At 37.2% G+C, this 24,343-nt stretch overlaps 2 protein-coding genes across 7 annotated transcripts in view; both read left to right on the top strand.

Moving 5' to 3' along the window:
* Nucleotides 1-2,508, top strand: part of PLS1 (plastin 1) — a 103,016-nt gene extending 100,508 nt beyond the window's left edge. The window contains exon 16 of the mRNA XM_049628716.1: nucleotides 408-2,508. Coding sequence (XP_049484673.1) covers nucleotides 408-543 — 136 coding nt within the window. The 3' untranslated portion in view covers nucleotides 544-2,508. The remainder of the gene's footprint in view (nucleotides 1-407) is intronic.
* Nucleotides 2,509-5,305: 2,797 nt separating this feature from the next.
* Nucleotides 5,306-24,343, top strand: part of TRPC1 (transient receptor potential cation channel subfamily C member 1) — a 64,170-nt gene continuing 45,132 nt past the window's right edge. For 2 of the 6 annotated variants that reach the window (XM_049628714.1, XM_049628712.1), the window contains exons 1-2: nucleotides 5,306-5,880; nucleotides 19,871-20,025. In XM_049628714.1, coding sequence (XP_049484671.1) covers nucleotides 5,706-5,880; nucleotides 19,871-20,025 — 330 coding nt within the window. In that variant the 5' untranslated portion in view covers nucleotides 5,306-5,705. Of the gene's footprint in view, nucleotides 5,881-16,711; nucleotides 17,359-19,870; nucleotides 20,026-24,343 lie in introns of those variants that run through there. The other 4 variants (XM_049628715.1, XM_049628713.1, XM_049628710.1 and 1 more) reach the window with 3 other exon arrangements.

Here is a 24,343-nt window from a genome sequence, read left to right as displayed (position 1 = left end):
GAGAGAGGGGGGCGGGTAGAGGGACAGGGGCCAAGGGAGAGAGAGAATCCCAAGCAGGCTTTGCGCTCATCATGGACCCTGATGTTGGGGCTCAATCCCATGATCCTGGGATTGTGACCTGAGCCGAAATCAAGATTTGGGCACTGATCCAACTGATCCACCCAGGCGCCCTGCCTTTTATGGTTTAACACAGTGGCTCTTTAATTTCTTAAATCCTTACACACAAGGTTACTATGTCTTTATAACATTTTTAAGTACAACTTAAATGGGGAATATGATTAAAGACTTTCAAACTTAACATTCTTGTAAAGTTAATCTTATCAAAATATTTCATTCTTTTATTAACATATATTAAGTGAGAACATAGTAGATAACAAATACTAAGATATTTTTCTTGTCGTTTGAAGATATGCCATTTCAGTTGCTCGAAAGATTGGTGCCCGGATATATGCCTTACCTGATGACCTCGTAGAAGTGAAACCAAAGATGGTTATGACCGTGTTTGCATGCTTAATGGGAAAAGGACTGAATAGAATAAAATAATGAGAAACATTTAATATGACTTTCTGCCACATTAAACACATTGAATGCCTCACAGTTTACAGATTTCTGAAATGTAGTGGGTATAAAACCAGAGATTATTTGTATGCTTAAAATAGTTGTATAATTCATTAATGAATTAAATATCTTGTTTCTACTGGTTAGAATCTGTCAACCTTTTTGGATAACACAGTTAATTTACCAGTAGATACTGATATGTTCATTATCAAGTCGATATTTCATAATTAAATTATTTTCATTTCCTGAAAGTCTTATTAAAAGCAAGACTAATTCATTGTTTCTCATGGTTCAAAAAGATCAATACAAAAATTTTTTGCAGGTCCTGCTGTGTTTTGATTTGTGTGTGGGTGCGTGTGTGTGTGTGTTAATTTTGATCATAAATGTATTCAAAGTCATAATCCAGTTTATTTTATTTTTTCCTCCAACTATATGAACCTTAACTTTTCTGTAAATTTCTATATGGTCTCAAATTTTTAAGTGACAAGTATTGTTCATTAACATTAAACTTTTTTATATATGAGAACTAACTCTTGAAGAAACCCCAAAGTACATTCTCTTGTAGAAGTAGCAGGAGCTTTTTACTTAAAACTTAATTTTAATTGTAGATACTACATATGCTAGTTTGGTAATAGAACTTTAACTATGACATGCAGCATATATGTTGGTAGATTGTTATTACAGAAAGATCTGTGTACATATGTATTTTTTGCATCTGAATTACCCAGGTTTTCTTAAATGGTATATAAAACTAGTCAGTCAGCCAACCATTAAGTGTTTATTGTAGTCCCACGATGTGTGTAACACTTGTCATTATGTAGATATCTGGTACATGAAGATTTCTTTTAGAAATATTCATTTTGGATGTGCATACAGTTATTTTCCAACTGACTTCTTCCACGTATTTATAGCAAAAAATTGGCTAGAACATCTCAAGACATGTTGACACTATACTGTTAGCTTCATATTACACATGTTAATTTTGATCTATAGGAAGCCCTAATTTAGAATATGCCCACTGAATATCTTTAGTAGAAAGTAACACAAAGCTAATATTGAACATAGAGTATTTTCAAATGTTTTTTCCACAGCCTCCTACAAATTGGCAGTGTTTGGTTACTGCTTGTGTTACTTGGGAACAACTAACCTTCAGACCTATTTTTGTGTGAATTTTTATCAGTAGACAGATTCTGCTGCTAAAAATTGAATTCAGAAATCTATTTTCTCCATCTTCCACTGTTAGTGTAAGTGAGCAATACTGCTTTGCAACAGAAATGCTGTCACTTTGTCTCAGTGTGAATGAGTAGTCTAAATCCCTCTTCTACCATTGAAAACCATACATGTTGGTAAGAGTGAGACTACTCATGTGTTTAGAATAGAATTTTTTAAATGAAATCAATAAGTGGAACTTTGAAATATATTCTTCTACAAAAGAGATTTCCTTTCCTTTTATATTTTAGTGATTGTTTTCTTACATGAAGATTAAGATATGTTCTTGCTCTAAGAAATTAATTAATGTTTTCCCTTTTGATTTTTTTCACCATTATATTTACTAAGTTATCTGATTTACATGAGATTTGGCACTTTAGAGTGTTCTTTTTCTCCTAAAATAATAAAAATTCTGTGTATGTACAAATGTGTCAGTGTTTATTTCATTTAAAGAATATACAACCTTGAAAATTAATCTATCATAAGTTTATTTTCAAGAAAAGAAAATAACTTTTTTTAATTAGTAAAATAAAATTTGTATTAGATTTTTTTGGGGGAATGAAGGTGGTTCTCTGTTTTGTTTTTGTTTTTGTTTTTTTTTACCAAATCATACTGCCTTCTGGTTCTTTAATATGAAGTTTTTTAGTAAAGAAAACTGCATTATTACTACAATTTAGTTTGTACTGAAATAATTTGAGGTAACCAGTTCATTAATATACATTTGTTATGAATCAGGTAAAATGCTAGAAATATGGGGATTCAGCTGAGAAAAATATAGACAGTTTCCTGACTTCATAAATCTTGCATCTGAGTGGAGAGAGATAATAAATAGGAATTTTAGGTAGTGATAAAATGCAGTAGGGTAAATAAAATAGTAATGTGATAGAGACTGACTTGGGAATGGGGGTGAAGACTTTAGTTTGGATGCTCAGGAATGGTCTCTGTGAGGATGTGATATTCAGACTGAAATAGGAATGAGGAGGAGACAGGTGATACATGTTCAGCAGAGGGAACAAAATACAAAGGCTCTGAGCCAGGAAAAGTCGTAGGCATTTAAGGAAAAGAAATAGGTAAATATGGCCTAAGAAGAGTGAGGTAGAGGCACAGAGTTTGGAGACGTAGATAGGATCTGTCCTACTTTTTTTTTTTTTTTTTTTTTTTAATGTTTATTCTTGAGACAGAGAGAGACAGAGCATGAATGGGGGAGGGTCAGAGAGAGAGGGAGACACAGAATCTAAAGCAGGCTCCAGGCTCTGAGCTGTCAGCACAGAGCCCGACTCGGGGCTCGAACTCACAGACCATGAGATCATGACCTGAGCCGAAGTGGGACGCTTAACCGGCTGAGCCACCCAGGCGCCCCTGGTCTGTCCTACTTTTAAGACCATCTCTGAATCTGGATTTTTCTCTTCTCCAACTGAAGTTGTTGGCTCTTCTTTTGTACCTGCAGGTTGGTGAATTGCTTTAAGTAATGTGTTGCTTCTGAATCTTACATGCCATTGTTCCCCATAACTCTGTTATTGATCTTACTATCACCAATGCACAATAAACTCATCATATAGGGGATGTTAAAATACTCCAATTTATGCTGCATAAAATATGTACCAGTGAGGCAAGAGAGAAAAATATGCTGCATCTGAGATGATTCAAAAAGTTTTCTAAGGAACAGAATGCATTTGCAATACTGGCTTACTTTGAAAAAGGAAAAATCCTCGAATACTTTGCCTCCTAGGATTATCTATGAACATAGGGTGGAATTCCTCTGAATCTAAGAAACTAATCCAGCTGCTGTGAGAGTTCTTATGGATGAGAAATCACAAACCCAGAAGCTTGAAAAGACCAGATTAAAATGTTTTTTATACTTTTGAACCATCTGAATTTTTACCCTCCAATACTCTGGAACTTTTGGATGGATCAGGGTTAGAGTTGTTCTGCTACTGAGTAAAAATTTTACTAGACTATGAGGACTGTAACGACATATATAAACAAAATGTGTAAGTAAGCACATATATATAAACCCACATATGTATTTCTGTGTTCAGTGGCCACAAATTAACACTGAAAAATTTTGGTATTCCACCAAATATACAAACTTGGAAATGGTATAGAATGGGGGAGATTTGTGATAGAGATAAGCTAAAATGATTCAATAGGTAATCGGCCATTTTGGAGTAAACACATGACAATGTTTGCAAAGGTGGCCAATCTTGTCATCTACCTAGGGCCTCTTAGGGAAGATCTAAATAAGACTTTGAATGGTAAGAAAGATTTATATTTAGAAAATTTGGTAGTGTTGACAAGAACAGATATAGAGCAAATCAACCTGAATAGAATAGGAAGTACTTCCCTCAAATATAAGATATTCTGAAGTAAATTTATGTATTGGCTTTAAAAACCTAAAGCACCAAGGGCACATTTTTGATTTTTGTATAGTTGTTGTGAGAAGCAATAAGAATTATTCGAGAGATATAATTTGTAGTTTTACCCACTAGTTTTAAAGGTGAAAAAATCTACTTTTTCAAAGCAGTTTAAGAAGAATTTTTAATGTTTATCTTTGAGAGACAGAGAGAGAGAGAGAGAGAGAGATGGGGGGCGGGGAGTAGAACGAGTGGGGGAGGGACAGAGAGAGAGAGAAAGGGAGACATAGAATCCGAAGCAGGCTGGGAGCTGTCACCCCAAAGCCAGACTTGGGGCTCAAACCCACCAACAGTGAGATCATGATCTCATGACCTAAGCGGAAGTCAGACGCTCAACGATTAACAGACAGCTACCCAGGCCAGCCCCCCACCCCCAGCCTCGAATCTGCTTTAAATAACTTTGCTTTAAAGATAATTATTCAGGTACGTAGTATTTTAGTTAGCGCTTCAGTCAGCTTTTGCTCAACACACATTTATAAAATCAAATTTATAAATGTGAAGACAAACCTCTGGAAGGACTGTAATTAGAGTAGATCCTAAAAATATGCTTATCCAATGGTTACGTGTTGGTACACTTGAATTACATGTGAATAAAGGTATACCATCAGGAATGTTATGCCAATTTTATATCACAGGCAAGTTGTTAAAAAATAGTCTAGAAATGAGTATAGCTAGCCCAAACACACAGACAAGGTCAAGTCTGGTGGCGTGGCCAGGCAGAGGACCCAAACACGAAATATTCAGACAATTCCATAGGCGGGGTCGACTAAACGTTAAGTCGTCAGAGGCTCAATTAACCATACCCATGCGTATTTATGTGCAGCAGGAGACGGTAAATTACCTCAAATCAGAAACCCAGGTGTGGGGAGGACGCACTGGGGGCTTCGCCTTTTCCTTAGCAATTAGAAGCCTTCAGAGGCCGCAGCTGGCAGACGAGGAACGGGGGGCGGGACGCAATAGACCCCGCCCCCACAACAGGCCCCGCCTACCATCGAAACGGCCCCGTTGTCGTCGCTATAGCGGAGCGGAAGATGACGTGAGGAGAGTCGCGAACATCTCCAGTCGCAGCTGGGCTGGCGGTTCCCACATCCCGGGAGCCCGACGTGCGCAGAATCGCTCTAGGAGCTCCTTTCCCACAGATCTCTCATCCTCCTCCCGGGCCGGGCCGCCCCCAGCGCGGCCCCTGCGGCTCCTGGCACGGCCCCGCGCTCGGCTGCCGCCCTGGCGCGCGCCACTCTGTCGTCCCCGGAGGGGCGCGGACCGGCTCGGCCCGGGCGCCGGAGGCTGGGGAGGGGGCGCTGGCCCCGGGGCCGCGCATGCGCCGCCACCAATCTGGGGCTGTCGGTGGAGGGCGAGTGCTGGTTTCGAGGGGAGGCGACGCCCTTTGGGGCCAACGGGCCGCGCGCTGAGGCGGCTGTGGGAACGACTCATCCCTTTTCCAGCCCTGGGGCGGGGCTGGGGTCGGGGTCGGGGCTGGTGGGGGCCCCGCCTCCGTCTCCTGGCCTGCCCCCTTCATGGGCCGCGATGATGGCGGCCCTCTACCCGAGCACGGACCTCTCGGGCGCTTCCTCCTCCTCCCTACCTTCCTCCCCATCCTCCTCTTCGTCGCCGAACGAAGTGATGGCGCTGAAGGATGTGCGGGAGGTGAAGGAGGAGAACACCCTGAATGAGAAGCTTTTCTTGCTGGCGTGCGACAAGGGTGAGAGCTAGGCCCCTTTCTCCACTTCAGGGCGCCCCTGCCCTGCACACCCTTCGCCCTCTCCCCAGCCTCACTTTGGGGCACTCTTTCCTCACGCGCCGAGCGTCTGTACCCGCCGCGTCCGTTGTCTCGCCCGGGCCGCCGGGCGCCGCCTCTGAGAGTGGAGCTGGCGGGCGGGAGCAGCCGGCGAGCAGCCCTCCGAGCGCCGCACCTGGGGCGGCGGTTCTGGCCGTGGCCTCCCTTTGTGGGGTTCCGTATTTAGGTAGCGATGTGGGAACCCAGACCCTAGGGTTTTAGCCCCCGCCTCTGCTACTAACCCCCTGAATGACTTGGTCTCCCTCTCGGGGCTTCTGTTCTTTCTCTCTGGAAGCCCAGAGGGTTTGTCTAGTTTTGGATCTTCTAGTCCGAAAATTCCATGACCTTGTTTAAGGTTCCTCGTGTTTATGGGCTCTCAGCCATACTTGTATTAATTAGCTTCAGCCACCCAGTGCCTTGGTGTTCATGGACTGTTGAATGGCATTCGGTATGTCAATATCCTAGGGGGAGATAAACGCAGGCGTGGAGAAATTATGCGTTAGTGCCAAACTTTTTTTTTTAGTTTACGGAACTTTGTTCGTGCTTTTCATTGGAGAAGAAAGTTTATTGCTCCTGAGTCGTCTTCGGGGGAAAAATGGTAGTGCAAAACAGTTACAGGGCAAAAATGTGAAATATATTTAATGAGTTTTCTTTAAAAAGAAAATAAAAACCTAGAAATCAATTGTTTTTATGGCCATAATAAAATCTCTTCATTTAAGCATGCTTTCTGTTGGTACGTATAATAATAGGAATGGGAAATTGCCCTAAGACAGCTTTTATTTCCTACATGTAAGAAAGAGCTGTGATTTTTCTCTTTCTAAATTTATTAAGTTGCCTTACAATGGCCATGCTCACTTAGGCACACTGTTTAGGATCATGCAAACTTCCAAAACAAACCCAAAGAGCAGCTTACACTGTGAAAGGATTAACTACAGAGGATTTTTTTTTGTCTGTATGTATGAGCGTGTTTTTAATAAATCACAGCCTCTCTAACTTCTTACCACTTTTGAAATAGGATTTTATTTACACAACTTTTTGAAAACACATTCACATGTAAACAAAGTCTACCTATGTGTGTTGTCAGACACTTTTACGTTCTTATGTAATAGTATTAAATTAGGAAAGCCTTTGTTAAAGTCCACCATGGACACAGCTTTGAATAGTCTTGGAAATGTAAAGAAACATAGGATATATGTTTATAACCTCACAAAAGTCATTGTCGATTATGTAAAGTTACTTAGTATTACTGAAGTGGGTTATCTGAGTTCTCTTCCCTCAAGGATTCTCCGAGAGGGGAAGGGACAAGATTGTGTTACACTAGAATGAGTAAGTGGCTGCTGCATCTACCCCAGCTTACTGAGCTGTGGTTATTTTAAAGCAAGCAAAGTATGTCAAGAAAGGGCATTTAATGTTGCTGTCAAATTGAGGACAGAGGAATGCCATATGTGGTTGGAGTAGGTACTTATATGTATATTTAGAATTATTGCATGGTATACCTCAAATTAAAGTTTTAATATATAATAGTTTTGAAGCCTATCTAGTAGTGTCAGTTGAAATAGCTTCCAATTCTTTGTCAGTTTCCCATTTTGTAAAATCATTAAGATTCTTGGAGAGGTTTGGATTTTTGGGGCTGGGGTGAAAAGTAAATAAGCATGCTTTTTTTCCCCCCTCTATAGTAGAGACAAAAATTTTTTTTTTTTTGCTTATCCCAAGCAGGCTCCATGCTGTCAGCACAGAGCCCGATGCCAGGCTTGATCCCAGGAACTGTGAGATCATGACCTGAGCTAAAATCAAGAGTCTGCTGCTTAACCAACTGAGCCACCCAGGCACTCCTAGAATTTTTTTAAATGAGTGCAATTAAATAGGTATTTTCTGTTTCAGGTGTGTTAAATTCTTGGCTTAGATTTGGAAAAAATGGCTTAAATTACATATATTTATGGTATGTTTACATTGGAAAAATAAATTGGAGTTATAGCAGTACTTTTTTGTTTACATGTTTGTATTCACTAATAGTGTTAAACTTTTTTTAGTGTACCTGAACCAAATCTAAAAGTGAGAAGTTTGCTGAAGTAGCTATAGCTTCCACTGTTGGAGCTTTCACCAAATCAAATGGCAAACATTTACTAAAACAGCCATTAGGGTAGATTGCATATACTTTCAAAGATGATTTCATTTCATCCTGACAACCCCATTAGCCAAATCTGTTGTTACACCTATTTTACAAATGAGGAAAATGAGGCTTAGCAATATTTTAAAATCACTTTGCCCAAGGTTACATTAGCTAGGAAATGGTAGAATTGAGATCTATATTGAGCCTCCGCTCTTAGCCACTGTGTTACATTAATCTAGTTGTAGCTGAATGAATGAAAATAATTCGTATTAGAGAAGACATCTAAATTTGGACTTGTTAATGATTAAACTTGCTCTCCTACGAATGTTTTATAAACCTTGTTTCTGTGGATTCTATTTATCCAATAAAAGTAAAAAGCTTTAATAGCACTAGAACAGATCCATTCTAGAATATCTATATTTATCTTCCTTTTCATTTAGCAATCCTACTCTACATGTACAAAATGATTATAATATATTCCACTTAGGGAGAATTCCTAAAAGATAAAGTGGTCATTGTGTACGTTAGTGGGTGGGTGGCTTTTTGAAAGGTCTGTACAGATTGAAGAGCAAAGAAAAAACGTAGGAAAGAAAAAGATTTTATGTTTGATTTTATGGTTTGTATAGCTGGCTTTTATGTAAATGAGCTCAATAGATACAGGCAAGTGCTGATCAGGTAGTGGCTACTTAATAGTGGCTGTTATTTATCTTCAAAGTAGGTCAGAAGCATGTATCATTGGTTCTTAGTGTAAAATTTAGAAGAAAAAGTCAAAGTTCCTGTACCAGTGACATCAAATTAAGTCTGTTCTCACCCTCCCCTCCCCCCCACCCCGTCCCTAGTAAAATTCTCAGCAAGCACACTCATATTCTTTATAGACAGAATGCTGCAACTCAGGTGAAAGTTAATTGAAACAAGGGCTGGCTATTTTATGAAATATTAAGCAAGATTCTTATCACCTGCCCCTTTCCTCTCTCTTTGAGAGTTAATGTGATAATGAGCCACTTTTATTTGTGGAGCCTGTGGTTTACTCAGGCCTGCTGGCTGGAGAAAGGGTTAATTTGTTTAGGCTCTTTTAACGCAACTGGAGAGGATGGTAGCTTTTAGTATGCATTCATGAGCTAAGCATGTATTAACCCTTTAATTTGCTGACGATCAGTTCTTGTGCAGAAAAATGGAGTGATGAAAAGACCTTAGTCTGGATTCATTCCCTGTCAGCTTCCCATGAAGGGCATTTTCAGGAAATTCTATGTGCAATTAATGAGTCAGGATGCCCTTGAAATTTCAGTATGGGGGCACAGGAGGGATGGAGAGAGCTGCCCTTGGGCTCAATCTAAAGTCTTGGGTCACCTTTGTGGTAGGATTTTGCTGCATTGTGTGGGAGGGCGCCTTGATGACTGAATGCTTACATGAACTTTGCATACGTTTGGGCTAAGCATGCTTTTAAGATGGGTGACATTTTTGGGAGAAGTAATACCAAGCTGCCGTATTAATAACACCTTAATATATTTAATGGGGCTTTTTTTTTTTTTAGCTATTTGATGTAAAATAAATTTTATATAAACTCATAAAGGATATAAACTAAAGTTTTATTCAACTTGCAGCATCACTGTGAATTGGGTCTCAAGTCATGTACCAGACTCTCATTACAAAGTAAACATTGCCTCTAATTGTTTTTCTAATAGATTCAAGAATATACTGTTAATAATTCTTAATTTATCAACTCACTATAAAAAAATGTATCACCTTCTATGCTGTGTAATTTTTTCCTATAGCAGATTGAATCTTTTTTGCCAGATGATATTCATTATCATTAATAGTCTTCATTAACAGTCATAAATGGCTAAGAAATTATAGTAATTTCTTTTTTAAAAATATTCAAACATACCATATTTATGAGTATCTTTAATTTTGAAGGTTTCACTTATAACAACATGATTACAACACATGGGGGGCATCTATGATAAATAGTGGGGTTTGCACATTTGGGTAAAACTACATTTTTTTAATAAGTTTATTTTTAGAGAGAAAGAGAAAGAGAGTGCATGTGCACGTGCCTGAGCGGTAGAGGGGCAGAGAGAGGGAGAGAGAATCCCAAGCAGGCTCTTCACTGTCAGCATAGAGCCCGACTTGTGGCTCGAGCCCACGAACCATGACCATGAGATCATGACCTGAGCAGAAGTTGGATGCTTAACTGAATGAGCCACCCAGGTGCTTCTGGGGAAAACTACATTTTTAAGTCATCTCCACTGTAAAAGTCTTGTGGGTATTTTATTTTATTTTTTTAAGATCTGGTTCAAGCTAATTTGAAGTTTGCTATAGAGTTAACATTTTAATCGGTGTTGTCACTATTTGTATTTATAGATCCAGTAACTGAATTTGATCATGTCTTTGTATTTTTTTACTTCGTCATTTTTTTCCTTTTAATAAAATCTTTTAAGTGTCTTCAGTTAATAATTCAATTTGAATGCTGCTGTTGAGGGACGCCTGGATGACTCAGTCGGTTGAGTGTCCAACTTCAGCTCAGGTCATGATCTCACACTTCTTGAATTCGAGCCCCACATCAGGCTCTGTGCTGACAGCTCAGAGCCTGGAGCCTGCTTCAGATTCTGTGTCTCCCTCTCTCTCTGCTTCTCCCCTGTTTACACGGTGTCTCACTCTCTCAAAAATAAATAAAGATTAAAAAAAAATTTTAAAGAATGCTGTGGTTGACACACTCAAAAAGTTTGTTACAGAAACTTGGTTTCAATAGCTTTACAATTTTTTTTTGACTGATAAATTCTCCCATACTTCACAACTAACTGAAAATTTGGATACTATAAAATTAAACTAAACTGAGCAACATTAATGCTCCCATTTTAGTGATACTGAAATTTACTGTCATATGCCTGAAAATAAAATGAGGTGCTAATGAAGAAAAAAATGGAATCACCTATTCTTAATTAATATTGTAATTTTTCTCCACTGTCTTAAGAGTTTAAGTTGGCCAAGGTGAATTTGTTGCTAAGGATTCATGAATTACTCTGGTATTTATATACTATTTCATTTTTATTTATTTATTTATATTTATTTTTTTAATATAATTTATTGTCACATTGGTTTCCATACAACATCCAGTGCTTATCCCAACAAGTGCTCTCCTCAATGCTGATCACCCACTTTCCCCTCTCCCCCACCTCACCATCAACCCTCAGATTGTTCTCATTCCTTAAGAGTCTCTTAGGGTTTGCTTCCCTCCCTCTGGGTACCTTTTTTTTCCCCTCCCTCTCCCCCATGGTCTTCTGTTAAGTTTCTCAAGATCCACATATGAGTGAAAGCATACGATATCTGTCTTTGTATGACTGACTTATTTCACTTAGCATAATACCTTCCAGTTCCATCCACATTCCTGCAAATGGCCAGATTTCATTCTTTCTCATTGCCAAATAGCATTCCATTGTATATATAAACCACATCTTCTTTATCCATTCATCAGTTGATGGACATTTAGGCTCTTACCATAATTTGGCTATTGTTAAAAGTGCTGCTATAAACATTGGGGTATGTGCGCCCCTGTGCATCAGCACTCCTGTATCCCTTGGGTAAATTCCCAGCAGTACTATTGCTGGGTCATGAGGTAGTTCTGTTTTTAATTTTTGAGGAACCTCTGTACTGTTTTCCAGAGTGGCTGCACCAGCTTGCATTCCCACCAGCAATGCAAAAGAGATCCTCTTTCTCCTTATCTTCGCCAACATCTCTTGTTGCCTGAGTTGTTAATCTTAGCCATTCTGACAGGTGTAAGGTGATATCTCAGTGTGGTTTTGATTTTTATTTCCCTGGTGAGTGACGTTGAGCATCTTTTCATGTGTCTGTTTGGCCATCTGGATGTCTTCTTTGGAAAAGTGTCTATTCATGTCTTCTGCCCATTTCTTTACTGGATTATTTGTTTTTTGGGTGTGGAGTTTGGTGAGTTCTTTATATATTTTGGATACTAACCCTTTATCCGATATGTCATTTGCAAATATCTTTTCCCATTCCTTGGGTTGCCTTTTAGTTTTGTTGACTGTTTCCTTTGCAGTGCAGAAGCTTTTTATCTTGATGAGGTCCCAACAGTTCATTTTTGCTTTTAATTTCCTTGACTTTGAAGATGTGTCAAGTAAGAAATTGCTGTGGCTGAGGTCAAAGAGGTTTTTTTCCTGCTTTCTCCTCTAGGGTTTTGATGGTTTCCTGTCTCACATTCAGGTCCTTCCTCCATTTTGAGTTTATTTTTGTGTATAGTGTAAGAAAGTGGTCTAATTTCATTCTTCTGCATGTGGCTCTCTAGTTCTCCCAGTACCATTTGTTAAAGAGACTGTCTTCTTTCCATTGGATACTGTTTACTGCTTTATCAAAGATTAGTTGGCAATGCATTTGTGGGTCCAATTCTGGTTCTCTATTCTATTGCATTGGTCTGTGTGTCTGTTTTTGTGCCAATACTATACTGTCTTGATGATTACAGCTTCGTAGTAGAGGCTAAAGTCTGGGATTGTGATGCCTCCCATTTTGGTTTTCTTCTTCAATATTATTACTTTGGCTATTTGGGGTCTTTGTGGTTCCATACAAATTTTAGGATTGCTTGCTTTAGCTTTGAGAAGAATGCTGGTGCGATTTTGATTGGGATTGCATTGAATGTGTAGATTGCTTTGGGTAGTATTGACATTTTGGCAATATTTGTTGTTCCAATCCATGAGCATGGAATGTTCTTCCATTTCTTTGTGTCTTCTTCAATTTTCTTCATAAGCTTTCTATAGTTTTCAGCATACAGATCTTTTACATCTTTGGTTAGGTTTATTCCTTGCTATTTTATGGTTCTTGGTGCAGTTGTGAATGGGATTAGTTTCTTTATTTCTCTTTCTGTTGCTTCGTTATTGGTGCATAAAAATGCAACCAATTTCTGTACGTTGATTTTGTACCCTGCAACTTTGCTGAATTCATGTATCAATTCTAGCAGACTTTTGGTGGAGTCTATCAGGTTTTCCATGTAGAGTACCATGTTGTTTGCAAAAAATGAAAGTTTGGCTTCATCTTTGCCAATTTTGATGCCTTTTATTTCATTTTGTTTTCCGATTGCTGATGCTAGGACTTCCAACACTATGTTAAACAACAGTGGTGAGAGTGGACATCCCTGTCGTGTTCCTGATCTCAGGGGGAAAGGTTCTCAGTTTTTCCCCATTGAGGATGATATTAGCTGTGGGCTTTTCATAAATGGCTTTTATGATGTTTAAGTATTCCTTCTATCGCAACTTTCTTGAGGGTTTTTATTAAGAAAGGATGCTGTATTTTGTCAAATGCTTTTTCTGCATCTATTGACAGGATCTCCTAGTTCTTTTCCTTTAATAACGTGATGTATCACGTTGATTGATTTGCGAATAGTGAACCAGCCCTGCAGCCCAGGAATGAATCCCACTTGATCATAGTGAATAATTCTTTTTATATGCTGTTGAATTCGATTTGCTAGTATCTTATTGAGAATTTTTGCATCCATGTTCATCAGGGATATTGGCCTGTGCTTCTCTCTTTATGCTGGATCTCTGGTTTGGGAATCAAAGTAATGCTGGCTTCATAGAATGAGTCTGGAAGTTTTCCTTCCATTTTTATTTTTTGGAACAGCTTGAGAGGGATAGGTACTACCTCTGCTTTAAATGTCTGGTAGAATTCCCCAGGGAAGCCATCTGGTCCAGGACTCTTATTTGTTGGGAGATTTTTGATAACTTACTGAATTTCTTCACTAGTTATGGGTCTGTTCAAATTTTCTGTTTCTTCCTGTTTGAGTTTTGGTAGTGTGTGGGTCTTTAGGAATTTGTCCATTTCTTCCAGGTTGTCCAGTTTGTTGGCATATAAGTTTTCATAGTATTCCCTGATAATTGCTTGTATTTCTGAGGGATTGGTTGTAATAAATCCATTTTCATTCATGATTTTATCTATTTGGGTCCTCTCTTTTCTTTTGGAGAAGCCTGGCTAGAGGTTTATCAATTTTGTTTATCTTTTCAAAAAGCCAACTCTTGGTTTCATTGATCTGTTCTACTGGTTTTTTTGGACTCTGTGTTGTTTATTTCTGCTCTGATCTTTATTCTTTCTCTTCTGCTGGGTTTGGAGTGCCTTTGCTGTTCTGCTTCTAGTTCCTTTAGGTGTGCTGTTAGATTTTGTATTTGGGATTTTTCTTGTTTCTTGAGATAGGCCTGGATTGCAATGTATTTTCCTCTCAGGACTGCCTTCGCTGCATCCCAAAGTGTTTAGATTGTTGTATTTTCATTTTCATTTGTTTCCATATATTTTTAAATTTCTTCTCTAATTGCCTGGTTGATCCATTCATTCTTTAGCAGGATGTTCTTTAACCTCCATGCTTTTGGAGGTGTTTCAGACTTTTTCCTGTAGTTGATTTAATTTTCATAGCATTGTGGTCTGAAAGTGTGCATGGTATGATCTCAATTCTTTTATATTTATTGAGGGCTGTTTTGTGACCCAGTATGTGATCTATCTTGGAGAATGTTCCATGTGCACTCGAAAAGAAAGTATATTCTGCTGCTTTGGTTGTTGCTAAGGATCCATGAGTTACCTTGGTATTTTATATACTATTTAATTTAATTTATTTATTTATTTTGTTTATTTATTTTTAAAGATTTTATTTTTATTCTCTACACCCAATGTGGGGCTTGAACTCACAACTCCAAGATCAAGAGTCAAATGCTCCACCAACTGAACTAGCTAGGTGCCCCCAATACTATTTCATTTTTTTAAATGTTTATTTTTTAGAGAGAGAGCGAGTATGTGTGCATGTGCAGGCAAGCAGGGGAGGGGCAGGGAGAGAGGGAGACAGAGGATCTGAAGCAGGCTCCATGCTGATAGTGGAGAGCCCAATGTGGGGCTCAAGCTGGCGAATTGGGAGATAGTGACCTGAGCCAAAGTTGGATGCTTAACCGACTGGGACACCCAGGCACCCTAATAGTATTTAATTTTTTTAAATTGCTATTTAGGACTCACTACATTGTTTTTATGACTGCTGGTGGGGTTGCAGCCTGCATTTTGGAAAACATTAGTCTAGAAAGATCATACTGAGTAAACAGGAGAGTTGCATAAGGTTAATGGAGAATGGTTGTGAAGCTCAGGTCCCATAGGGATTAATAAGCCACAATAAAGATTTTGGCACTTATTTTAGGTGTGATGGAAAATTATAACAATCCTCAAGATTTTTTTAAAAATATTTATTTATTTATTTATTTATTTATTTTTGAGAGAGACAGCATGTGAATAGGGGAGGAGCAGAGAGAGAGGGAGACACAGAACCTGAAGCAGGCTCCAAGCTGTCAGCGCAGAGCCCGACGGGGGGGGCTCCAACTCACGAACTGTGAGATCATGACCTGAGCTGAAGTCAGACACTCAGCTAACTGAGCCACCCAGGCGCCCCTAAAAATTTTTAATGTTTTATTTATTTTTGACAGAGAGACAGAGCATGAGTGGGGGAGAGGCAGAGAGAGAGGGAGACACAGAATCTGAAGCAGGCTCCAGGCTCTGAGCTGTCAGCACAGAGCCCAACGCGGGGCTTGTGCTCACAGACCGCGAGATCATGACCTGAGCCTAAGTCGGAAGCTCAACGGACTGAGCCACCCAGGTGCCCCAATCCTCAAGATTTTTTATTTGAATGATAGGAATTTTAAAAAGATCAACTCTGGCTGCTGGGTGGACAGTGGATTAAAGGAGTGGGGCTAGAACAAGGTGGACAAAATGGCCCACAGGCCAAATCCTCACCACCTGTTTTTCTGAGGCCTGCAAGCTAAGAATAGTTTTCACACTTTGCATTTCAAGTTATTGGGAATGAATCAAAAGAAGAATAATATTTTATAATATGAAAATTATATAAAATTTGAACTTAAGTGTTCACAAATAAAGTTTTGTTGGAACACATTGGAGTTCACCTGTGTACATATAGTTTGTAATCACTTTTCTGCAGTAAGGCAGACTTGGGTATTTGCCCATAAAGCCTAAAATATTTACTCTGTGGCCCTCTATGGAAAAAGTATGTTGACCCTTGTATTAGAAGTGTAAGCAGCTATTATCAATAAAGAATCTATTGCAGAGTTCAGGAAAGAGATGATAGTGGTTTGGACTAGGGTAGCAGTATACATGAATACAAGGGGATGAGTATGGGAACTATTTTGGAGAGGGGGCTAAGAAGGCTTGCTGTTGAATTGGCATATGGGTGGAATTGATTGAAAAGTTATTTTTCCTTTACTGAAAAAGGAACCATCTAGCCAAAAAGTAAACAGATTATGTTGCATTTTCTTCTATATATTATATTTTAAAAGATAAAAGATGCATGTAATTATTAAAAGCAACTTTAATATAAAGTGAAATTTATATATTTGACATAAAAAGGCATTTAAATTGTAATCCTTGCTCTATAACTAGCTTCTTCCTATATATTTTAAATTTACTAATCTCTTTTCTACATATACGCTCATCCTAAATTTTAGGATTGTTCTGGGTTTAACAGTATAGCACATTGTTTTATTATTATTTTTTTTTATTATTTTTTTTTATTTTTTATTTATTTATTTATTTTTTTTAATATATGAAATTTACTGTCAAATTGGTTTCCATACAACACCCAGTGCTCATCCCAAAAGGTAGCACATTGTTTTAAATGGCTTGCAAAGGTAAACTTAGGTGGAATACTTAGAAACCTAAACTATAGTTTCCTATAGGTTCTGTGACTATAGTATGTAATATTTCATTTGCATATGTGTGTCAGCTATCTCAAGGTGGTACTTTTTATTATCTTTAGGGATGAAATTTACTGATTTGGTTTTGATTTTTAAGTTTCCTTTTTCTTGTATAGCCCCCTGAGTATAATGGAAATAGTCTTTGAAACCTTAAAGCTAGAGTATCTGACATTTGCAATAAATTACTCTTTAAACAGCAATCTAAAGTTTTAAAACGTAGCAGTTGTTTCTGTCCATTTGCTGTACCTACAGTTTATAAAATTTTGTAAGAATTGTATTTATACAATTCTTTATACTTTTCTGGCTCTATCAAAAGGCTGACTAGATAATCCGAAAACCCTCTTGCTTCAAATCACCTAGGAATGCTAGCTAAAATACAACAAACAACCATTTAAATGAAGAGTTGAGCTTTCAGGAAATTAAGGGAGACACTCAGGATCCAAAAGTGAGAAAAAGACTGAAAAACAGAGGAGTGTCCTTAAAACCCTATACCTGTAGCAAAGCTGTAGATGAAGAAAAGAATCCATCCACCAGCACTGGGAGACTACAGAGAAGCTTGTAAGTAAGAATCTGCAGATATAGTCCTGTCTCTTGTTGGCTTGGAGTTTAATATTACCTACTTGGTCCATGAAAACCTAAACTGAGAAATAAATAATGAAAAGGATTGATAGGGGAGCAAAACCTCTGAGTTATGTGGAAGAAGCAAACTTAAAACATCCTTGATGTGACAAGCTTTCAAACTAGGTTGCCAGGATTCCCACAGTTAAGCTGCATAAAGATGAGTTTGCAATGCTCCATTTAAAAATTCAGGAGACAGTCACCCATTATTGATAATCACTAGGCACAACAAATAGGATTAAATCCTTAAGACCTGATAAGTATCATATAAAAACCATAAAATAAGTATGTTTAAAATGACTAAAATCTTAAGGAAATGAAAACATAAGGAAGTAAAACAAAAGATTTGGAAAGTAATCCAGTAAAACTTAGAGAAAAAAAAAGTCATTAAAAAAATAAATGGGTTAAAGTGATTGAATAAGGAATAAGTGAGATTTGGACACAGTATCAAGAATGCAAGAGAGAGAGCAAGAAAGAGGAAAAATAAGAAATGTTTAGAGACACAAATTGGAATGAGATGATCCAACATAATGTGTGTGTGTGTGTGTGTGTGTGTGTTTTATGTTTATTTGAGAGAGAGAGAGAAAGCACGCACATGATGGGGGGAGGGTCACAGAGAGGGAGACCAAGGATCCGAAGCAGTCTCTGCATTGTCCCATGAACCATGAGATCATGACCTGAGCCGAAGTTGACGCTTAACCAACTGAGCCACCCAGATGCCCCTCCAAAATAATGCTTAAATGGAAGTTCCAATAGAAAACAGAGTAATATGGAGACAAAGTAATATTTGAAGAGATAATGGCTGAAAATATTGCAGAATTAATGAAGGGCAGAAGTCCTTAGATTCAGCAAGCCTAATGAGTCCCTAACAGGATAAATAAAAAATTAATCCTCCCCTAGACACTTCATGAAACTAAAAAAAATAGAGTTTTTATGGGTAGCATTTTCCTACCACTAAGATATTGAAATAAATTCACCTTAAATAAGGTTTAAGATGTTACTTTCCAGTAACAATCTGAAATTTTCACTGGTCTATCTGTATATTCACTATTCATCTTGTGACTAAGAGCTTCACTTTGTGAAGTTTTTTTATAAGTTTTTGCCATGGAACATTAGTATCTAAATATTAATTAGCAGTGCTATGAGGAAAATATTTCTTTTCGCGACTAGTTTTCTTATTGAGGAATCTAATGAAATATGCCATCAAATAACTACCATTCAACTTCTTCCAAAATGTGTGGGAACTTTAAAGTCATTGACTAAAAATAGTAGCAAATCTTTGAAAAGTTTTAACAAAAATCTGTTACTTTTCCTTCTTGTCCACTCATTTAGTTCACTTTTAGTATTTTTTCTTTCTGTATCATGAAATTACTCATTTCTTTTTCCTTGTGGTTTCCATTCTGATTGTTCTTTTCCTGTTTATTTTTCGTACACTTTTGAGGAACAACTATATTTGCAAGTCACTTAAAATAGTTTATTCCTCCTATGTTTCAGAAGTTAAACAAAACCCACCTTGCTTTATTTAATTAGCCCTTCTTTTTTTATTTATTCCACCTTATTATTATATTACTGCACTAGCTAGTCAACAGATAAATATAATGGGCCCTCGGTGAAAATGATTACCTCCATAAATAATCTCATTTACCCTGTTGGGTCAACTGTTTTGATGTGGGCTGGAGTTAGGCGGAAGGTAATCTGCATGCTCCCAACACGTCAAACTTCACTTTGAAATATTCTGACTTCAGCCCTTACCAGCATTAATTATTTATTAATTTATGAAGTGAACATTCCCTGGTCATGTAAGCAGATGATGAGGTGAGTGAGTGAGTGAGTGAGTGTGTGTACAGTGTGTGTGTGTGTGTGTGTGTGTGTGTGTGTGTGGAGAGTGGGGAGAAGAGGATAGGAATCTCTGGCATCCTTTCCTCTTAGTATGCATACCTACTAGCATGTATACATTCACACTGCTTTTCCAAACTAGGTTTTCCCCTGTAAAACCACTTCTTAATATTCTATGCTTGTTGTTAGATCTTATTTTTAACCATTGTTATGTGCTAGTAAATGTGTATATGAGATGTAAAACTAAATCCGTTAAGCTTCTTTTATTTTTCTAGCTTCCAGTCTGTACTTTTGGACATTCTGTATTATTTAAATATCTTCTAAAAGTTTCTTTCCTTACTTATAGTCAGTCAATTATGAATTTTAAACTTAACAACTTTTATTTCAAACTGCACACTTAAAATTTTACTCCTTATGTTTGCAGTTGGTGTGCATACTATTTTATCAGGATATAAGTTTTTCAGCAAGGAAATGTTCCCATTTTCTTTGCACATTTCCATATGCAAAATGAGTTTAGATTTTTAAATTTTCTTTGAAATCACCAGGCTAAGTTTTTACAGTCATTCTTATCTAATATGTCTTGGATATTAAATTATGTTTGTATATTGTTATTTAGGTGACTATTATATGGTTAAAAAGATTTTGGAGGAAAACAGTTCAGGTGACTTGAACATAAATTGCGTAGATGTGCTTGGGAGAAATGCTGTTACCATAACTATTGAAAACGAAAACTTGGATATACTACAGCTTCTTTTGGACTACGGTTGTCAGGTACAAGGCTAGATAATTCTATCCAGTAGCTTCTAAGTACTGTTAGATATGCCATATTTTCTTCTTTCTTTCTAGTTTTCTTCCACTCCCCCCTCCCTTTCTTCCTTCTTTTTTTTTTCTTTCTTTCTTTCACCCTTTATTTGGTCTTGAGCCACTAAAAGTTTTAAAAACAAACCATGAAAAAGCCTTTTTATAAAAAGTGTATTTTGACTTGATTTATCTTTTTCCTCCAAATTTTGACTTTTTCCTTCCTTATAAATGTTTTATAACATCTGACAGGTAAATTATCATGACTTATTAAAGATGGCTTTGTTTTTATTACTTATGTTATTACTATTTATATTATATATCTAAAAATAGTACAAATGTTCTGGAAGTGTCAGGGAAACAGATTTTTCTGTGGCCCGTTTAATTTACAAACAAAAGAACAAAATGCTCCTGACTCACAATGCAATTTTTAACTTGACTTTTATTTTGTCCTTTTAAATTTTATTAATTTTTCCTTTTTGTCTGAAGTTTAGTGTTTGCTTATAACTAAAAGTGAAAAAAAATTTTAACTGGAAAATATAGACCTTTCTGTTTGTCTTCATATCAATTCAGGTAGAAAAGCAGGCATGCATATAAGTCTTGAAAGAATTCAGCCAAGAGATTGTGAAGGAAATTTAATAATATTATTTTCCTTTTCTTTTGGGTTTGCTTATGATGGGAGCACATGAATTCTTGCACTTCTTTTTTTCTTTCAAATAGTATGATTGTTTGCTCTGTTGGAGCTTCAAATTAATGAGGCTTTTTATTTTAGTGGCATCAGGAAGCACTCACAGAAAATTTAAAAAATATAAGTAAGTTTTATGTGTATTTTTACTGTGTGTATATATACATATGCATTACAATATATGACACTTCCAGTGTACATGCATATTTGGAGTAGAAAAAGAAATTGCCTTCCCAGCAATTCCAGTTATCTAGAACACCCCTGAGAACCAGAAAGTAACAAAAAAACATCTCTGAGCAGTAGGTGCCGTGAATTTTTCCATTTATGAACTTTAGTCAATAGAGTACTGGAGCTCTCCTTCAACTTTAACAAACTTATAATACTTACTCTTCTAATCCATAGAGAATTAGAGGGGCAACAGAAGGGACATGAGGGCTGCAGAAAAACAAAATGGGGCACAGTACCTCTGACTCTAATAAAGAGGTCAAAAGCATTACATATCTGATAATCTCTGAAGAAGTTGTATGTTGGGATGGTAATCAATGTTTATAACAATGGCCCAGAATAAGTGAGGAAAAGTTAAATTATATTCAGTACCTATTGTTTTGGAAGAAAGAAGAATATGTATAGTACTTCTGAAAGCAGAAAGCTTCCATCAAAATAGTTTAAATTTCAAAGTGAAACACTTAAAGGCATAAGCTTCAGTGACCTAGAAAATAGTTATAAAGAAGGACCCTGATGATTCTGGATAAAAGAAATATTATAGTATGATAATCATTTTTATCTTTTTACATACATGATCCTGTGTATATAATAATTCTGCAGTATACATGGTTCCTGATCACATTTGAACATCATAGCCAGCCTATATAGCTGTTATGTTTTATAGACTGGAAAACTGAGGCTCATAGACTTTAATGAATTGCCCAAAGTTCTAAAGTGAGTGAGAGGAAAGCCAAGATTTGAACCTGATCTTCTGACTGCAAATCCCATGCTCTTTCCAGTTCACTGTGTTCTGTCTCAGGTTATCTCCGTCTTACCTATCAATCAACAGATGTCCAAAGCCTTTGGTTGGGTGTGATTGTGGAAATGAATAAGTAAAACATGAGGTCTGTACTAAAGGATATTAAAACTAATTGGACAATGAAAGTATAGTTGACCCTTGAACAATACAAATTTGAACTGCATGGGTCCATTTATATGTGGATTTTTTACAGTGTAGTACTGTAAATGTATTTTCTCTACCTTATGATTTTTGTAATAACGTTCTTTTTTCTAGCTTACTTTATTGTTAGAATACAGTATATAGTACACATAACATGCAAAATATATGTTAATTGACTGTTATTGGTGAGGCTTTGGTCAACATGTTATTAGTAATTGAATTTTGGGGGTGTCAAAAGTTATATGCAGATTTTTGAGTATGTGGGGGGTGGACACCCCTACCTAACCCCTGTATTTTTCAACTGTACATATGAATTTCTAATCAGTTAAATAATGCAGAAGTGTATTTGATAAGTACTGAGTGTATTATAATACTTGACCCTTGTGTATTACTTTGAGGTTAAAAAGTGCTATTATGTATTTTATCTTGCGTTATGCTAGTGGCTCTCAGCTGGACAATTTTGCTCTCCAGGGGACATTTGATAATATCTGGAGACATTTTTGGTTTCGCAACTGGTGGATGGACCACCACTGGCATGTGGTAGGTGGAGGGTAGGGATACTGCTAAACATCCTGCAGTGCACAAGACAGCCCCACAACAAAGAATTATCGGACCCCAAATGTCAATAACGTCACTATTGAAAAACCATGTTTTATGGTTAAACTTTTGTGCTTTACAACAGATGTTTTGGAAACATAGAAAAGAGAAAGTCACTGTGTATCTGCTATCAAGGTTTCATGGAAGAGTGTCACTTGAGCTCAGCTTTCAAACATTAATAATTATCAATATTTATGTAGTGCTATTGTATGCTAGGAATCTTAAATATATTCACTTCCTTAGTCCTCACCACAGCCCTATGAGATAGGTACTATTATTATTTCCATATTATAGTGGAGAGAACCAGTATACAAAAAGGTTAAGTAACATGCCCAAAGGTACAACACAAATGGCAGACTTGGAATTTGAACCCAGGTTCTGGCTCCAGGGTCCATGCTTTTACCTACTACTGAAACTACTCTCAAAAATGTACAGATAGCTCTGGAATAGGAGATGTGGAAAAGGATGTAAACAAAAACACATGCAATGTATATTTTTGAGACAATGGATAATTTAGCCTTCTGAGGAAATTATTTGGGCTGGATGGTAGTGGGAAATATCTGGAAAAATAACTAAAACAAAACTAACAAAAAGGGCCTGAATGCCAGGTTAAGGAATTTGGGTGTATAGATAGTGGGGTCATTAAATGATTTTTGAGGAAGAATGTGATGTGTCCAGTAATATTTTAGGAAAACCATTGTAGTGGCTGTGTTCAGTATAGATTAAAAAATGGAAAGTGGGGAAGGCCATAGCTTGGGTGAACAGTTTTTACAGTAATCCAGATATGAAGAGGTTAAAGCCTGAACTAGAATAGTAGCTACAAGAATAGGAGGAAAAATGGCAGATGTGAAAGATGTTATGAAGGAAGAGTTGATAGAACTTAGTATTTAAATTTGGAGGGGAGAATTTAAAAAGTCTAGGATGATTTGGAAATGTTAAACATAGGTGGCTGGGAGAAGGATGAAAGAAGTTAAGTCAAGCATGGGGCAGAGAAATGTGAATTCTGGTTTTAGTCCTATTTATTTAGGGGGTATCAGGCAGTCTCCAATACACAGTTACACATGAAGATTAAATCTCTAGGGAGAGGTTAGACTGGAGAGAGAGAGCAGTCATGGACGTGGGATGATCACCTGCATCATGAAAGTGGATGAAATTACCGAGGAGAGCAAAGGGCTCGTGCTGATTCTCAGGGAACATCTATGCTAATAAAGGCAATAGAAGGAAAGGGTTCCATTAAAGGAGTTTGGGATAGTTCAGCATTGTGAACACCAAAGAAAGAGTTTTAATGTGTTGCTTAGAAATCAAAGAAAATGAAGGAGTAGAAAAGGCACTGGATTTTGAAACTGGCATCAGTAGAGTTAGAGAACATGATATGCATGGGTTTGAGAAATTTGACAAAGTGAGAGAAAGAAAACTTGAGTGGTGAAAAGAAAGACAGGATCAAGTCAGCTTAGCAAAGAGTGAGGAAGTATTTCATGTTTTGGGAGATGGGAGCTAGGACTGTTTTTTCTATAAATGAAGGACCAAGTTCCTATAGAAGACAGAAAAACATTAAGTAGAATACCAAGGTGGAAAACAGCTTTGGAAAGAAAATAAGAAGCTTCTTACTTTGAGCTTAGGGGAAAGAGTATGGGAATTGTTGAAAAGACATTCTGAGATGGGAAGGAATATAGCAAGCATCCTCGTTAATACATAATAAGTATACATATTGAATACATTGGTATAAGGGAGGGATGGTCAAATATTTGTGAGAAATTGGGAAGCAAAACTAATGATCTTTTGTCCTAACAATATTTTAAAAATTATTTGAAACTTTTTCATTCAGAACTTCCTTTATCAAATAA

This window comes from Panthera uncia, chromosome C2 (genome assembly GCF_023721935.1).
Source record: "Panthera uncia isolate 11264 chromosome C2, Puncia_PCG_1.0, whole genome shotgun sequence".
Taxonomy (NCBI): domain Eukaryota; kingdom Metazoa; phylum Chordata; class Mammalia; order Carnivora; family Felidae; genus Panthera; species Panthera uncia.
This window is presented reverse-complemented; position numbering and strand designations above follow the sequence as displayed.